We start from the raw sequence: 2,788 nt of genomic DNA on the forward strand, positions 1-2,788 counted from the left end.
CTGACGCACGTGCCGACGACCGCAAAGCTATGCGTATCCACGCCTGTGGTGGTGGCAATGGTGAGAGACGCTTCCTCCGGGGGGGAGGGGGGTAAAGACTGGTGATGGTGGATGGAAGGGGAAACGGTCGACTGTGGAGGGGCGGTGATGACGATCTCTCCAAAGGGCTTAACGAGGGGTAGCAGAGGTCATGCCAGTGGCAGTGGGCCGGCGTGCCAGACGGTGAAAAAAAACTAGGCGGCAAAAACTAGAGAAAATGAAAAACCTCGAACTAGCACATCCAATCAGCACTAAAACTGGGGAAAATACTAAATGGCCTAAAACGTGGCACATGTTTGCTTAAATGGGGTATAAATGAAGTAATATCTGTCACAAATGTGAAACTTGCGGGTAAAGAGTGGAATTAACTCTAAACTAATCAATGTCAAGTAAGAAAACACTTCTATATATAAAAGTATATTGTACAAACCTTGGGACATATAAATCTTACTGACATGGTTCACACAAGCTAGACCATGTGGCCTTCACTGACATTACAAGACCGTACATATTACTTGAAATTTTCGTAGAGCTTCCACTCTTCTGTGGTTCAAACCACACAGTGTCAAATATAATATCCTCAATGTCGTAGTCAAAATATCCGGGAATTTTCGAATCACCAACAACGCCATCAGGATAGCAATTATCATCACCTGAGTGACGGTTGTGCGTGTATAAGTCTATAGTCAAATTCTCGGTGTAATCCACACAAACCGTGACCGGTGGCAGCCTGCAAACACTCAACTTGCCATTGAAGACTGAAAAAGCACCCCCTTGCATGGTACGGTAGACCGCAGTTATTGTAAGTGAATCAAACAAATTGTCCCCAAGATGATGCACCTCAAACTCCAACATAGCCAACACGGCCTTTGGGATAGAAGCCATTCTTAGATCGACGCTGCCGTGGTGGCCAGTGTTAATGTGCCAATGGTGCCTTTCATATTCTGCATAGAAAGATGGAGCATAGACCGAATATCCGTCTATTAACACCTTATCATCTTCACCTTCTTCGTCTTTAATTAGCAAACGATATTCAATTAGCACAAGCCCAACCGCGTAGATGCCTTGAAGTGGATTAAGTAGAGGTTGAAGCTTACAAGAACCCTGTATATTGTATAGTTAGACACATATCCTGCAGATTTCTTCAGTAAAGAGAAAATAAGAGAAGGTACAACATAACTCACCGGCTTAAGCTTACATGGTTTGTCTCTAGAGTATTCAAAGACATAGTTGCGTAGTTGGTTGTTTCTTACATCTCGGAATGCAAACATGCCGTAGACCTCTAAGGCGGCATCGTGAGGAGACGATAAATTCAAACTAAACACTTGGATTGCCCGTCGACAAGGTTCATTCTCCCTTTTGTCGACCCAACGGTTTTCCCATCTTGGCAATGGAGGCGCTGCAGGCAATATGAAAACAAATCATTAGATATCAAAAGTTGCACAGTAAATACATGGATAACGTCATATAGATTAGAACTTCGGAATCTTACAATATATAGAACCCGAGGAAGACTTCTCTCAATTTTTCTCTTTACACATGCTTAGGTATTTTTTTATGACTTATGGAACTCCCTTCCCTTGGTCCACAAGCAAATCATTGGACATGGCGTAGAAATAGAGAATATGACTTGCTCGAGATACAAATGGCCATGCGCATGCAAATATTTTTTAACTTTATTTATAAAGGCATACCGTCAAACTTTCTAAAAAATTGCCACCGGTACAAACATGTTTGAGATTGTGATTTTCTAGAATCTGTGGGTTCAAAACTTATAAAATGTACTAGTCATCATATGCTTAAAACTAAGTGGATTCATCAAAACATAAAAACTAGTACACAATTGCAATTAAGCGTGGCCACTTACGCAAGCTTTGAGCAGATAACAGTGTTGGATCGAGCTGACACGGGCCCTCGACCTGAAGAGACCCCTCCCAGATCCCCCTTGATCTCTTGGCGCAGGGCATGGTCGGCGGAAACCGCATCTGATTCTCCCACCTCTCCTCCATGTCGGCGACGTAATAAGGGTTCCCGTCCTCGTAGTAGAAAGTATACCCGTATCCCCAAGAACCACCATAGTGGAGCTCCTCTTCTTCTTGGTCTGATTCGTAGTACTCGTAATCGCCTTCGTCGTCTCGCTCTTGCTGTTCCTGCAGGATGGAGTCCAGCTCCCTGTCCCACAGCCAGGCGCAGAGCACCTCATCCTCTAGCTTCTTTCTCAGGGCCGCCATGTCCAGATCCGGCTCCATGGCCGCCGAGGCGCCGCGAGATCGATCCGCGAGACAGATTTACAGGGGACAAAAGGGAGGAACTGACCTTCTCCTCCACCCTCCGTGATCTCCTTCCTCCGCCGACACGGACGGATCGAAAGGCGATTTTCCGGCGGGCGCCGAGGCGATCTCCCTCGATGAACAGCCGCCGCCAGGTGCGGTGCGGGTGCTACTTCCTCGCGGACGCGACTTCGCTGCTGACTCTTTGCAAGAGCGGCTACTGGGCTTTCTACTTTTGAACCCGGGCAGGGGGCTAATGGGCTTTCTACTAGTACTATTATTTTACGTGATAGTTAGGCCGAAATTGAATATATATTTTTACGGTCATGTTTATTTTTTTTCAACATAACTAACTTTATTCCTCATATAATAGCCATGTCATTTATAGTAAAATCATGTTTTTCCAAAAAAGAAAATCATGTGATTCTAAGAAAAAAAATCATGTTTCTCAGTCAATGTGCGGATACTCTAAAAAAAGT

The 2,788-nt window shown here is 44.8% G+C and overlaps 1 protein-coding gene across 1 annotated transcript; it reads right to left on the bottom strand.

Moving 5' to 3' along the window:
• Positions 1-429: 429 nt before the first annotated feature.
• LOC123165598 (uncharacterized) lies at positions 430-2,523 on the bottom strand. The gene is made up of 3 exons (XM_044583270.1): positions 1,907-2,523; positions 1,224-1,438; positions 430-1,143 (listed from the first exon to the last, which is right to left on the bottom strand). Exons 1-3 carry the CDS (start codon positions 2,286-2,288, stop codon positions 487-489), a joined length of 1,254 nt encoding a protein of 417 aa, XP_044439205.1. The 5' UTR covers positions 2,289-2,523; the 3' UTR covers positions 430-486.
• Positions 2,524-2,788: the final 265 nt, after the last annotated feature.

Source organism: Triticum aestivum, chromosome 7D (assembly GCF_018294505.1).
Source record: "Triticum aestivum cultivar Chinese Spring chromosome 7D, IWGSC CS RefSeq v2.1, whole genome shotgun sequence".
NCBI lineage: Eukaryota > Viridiplantae > Streptophyta > Magnoliopsida > Poales > Poaceae > Triticum > Triticum aestivum.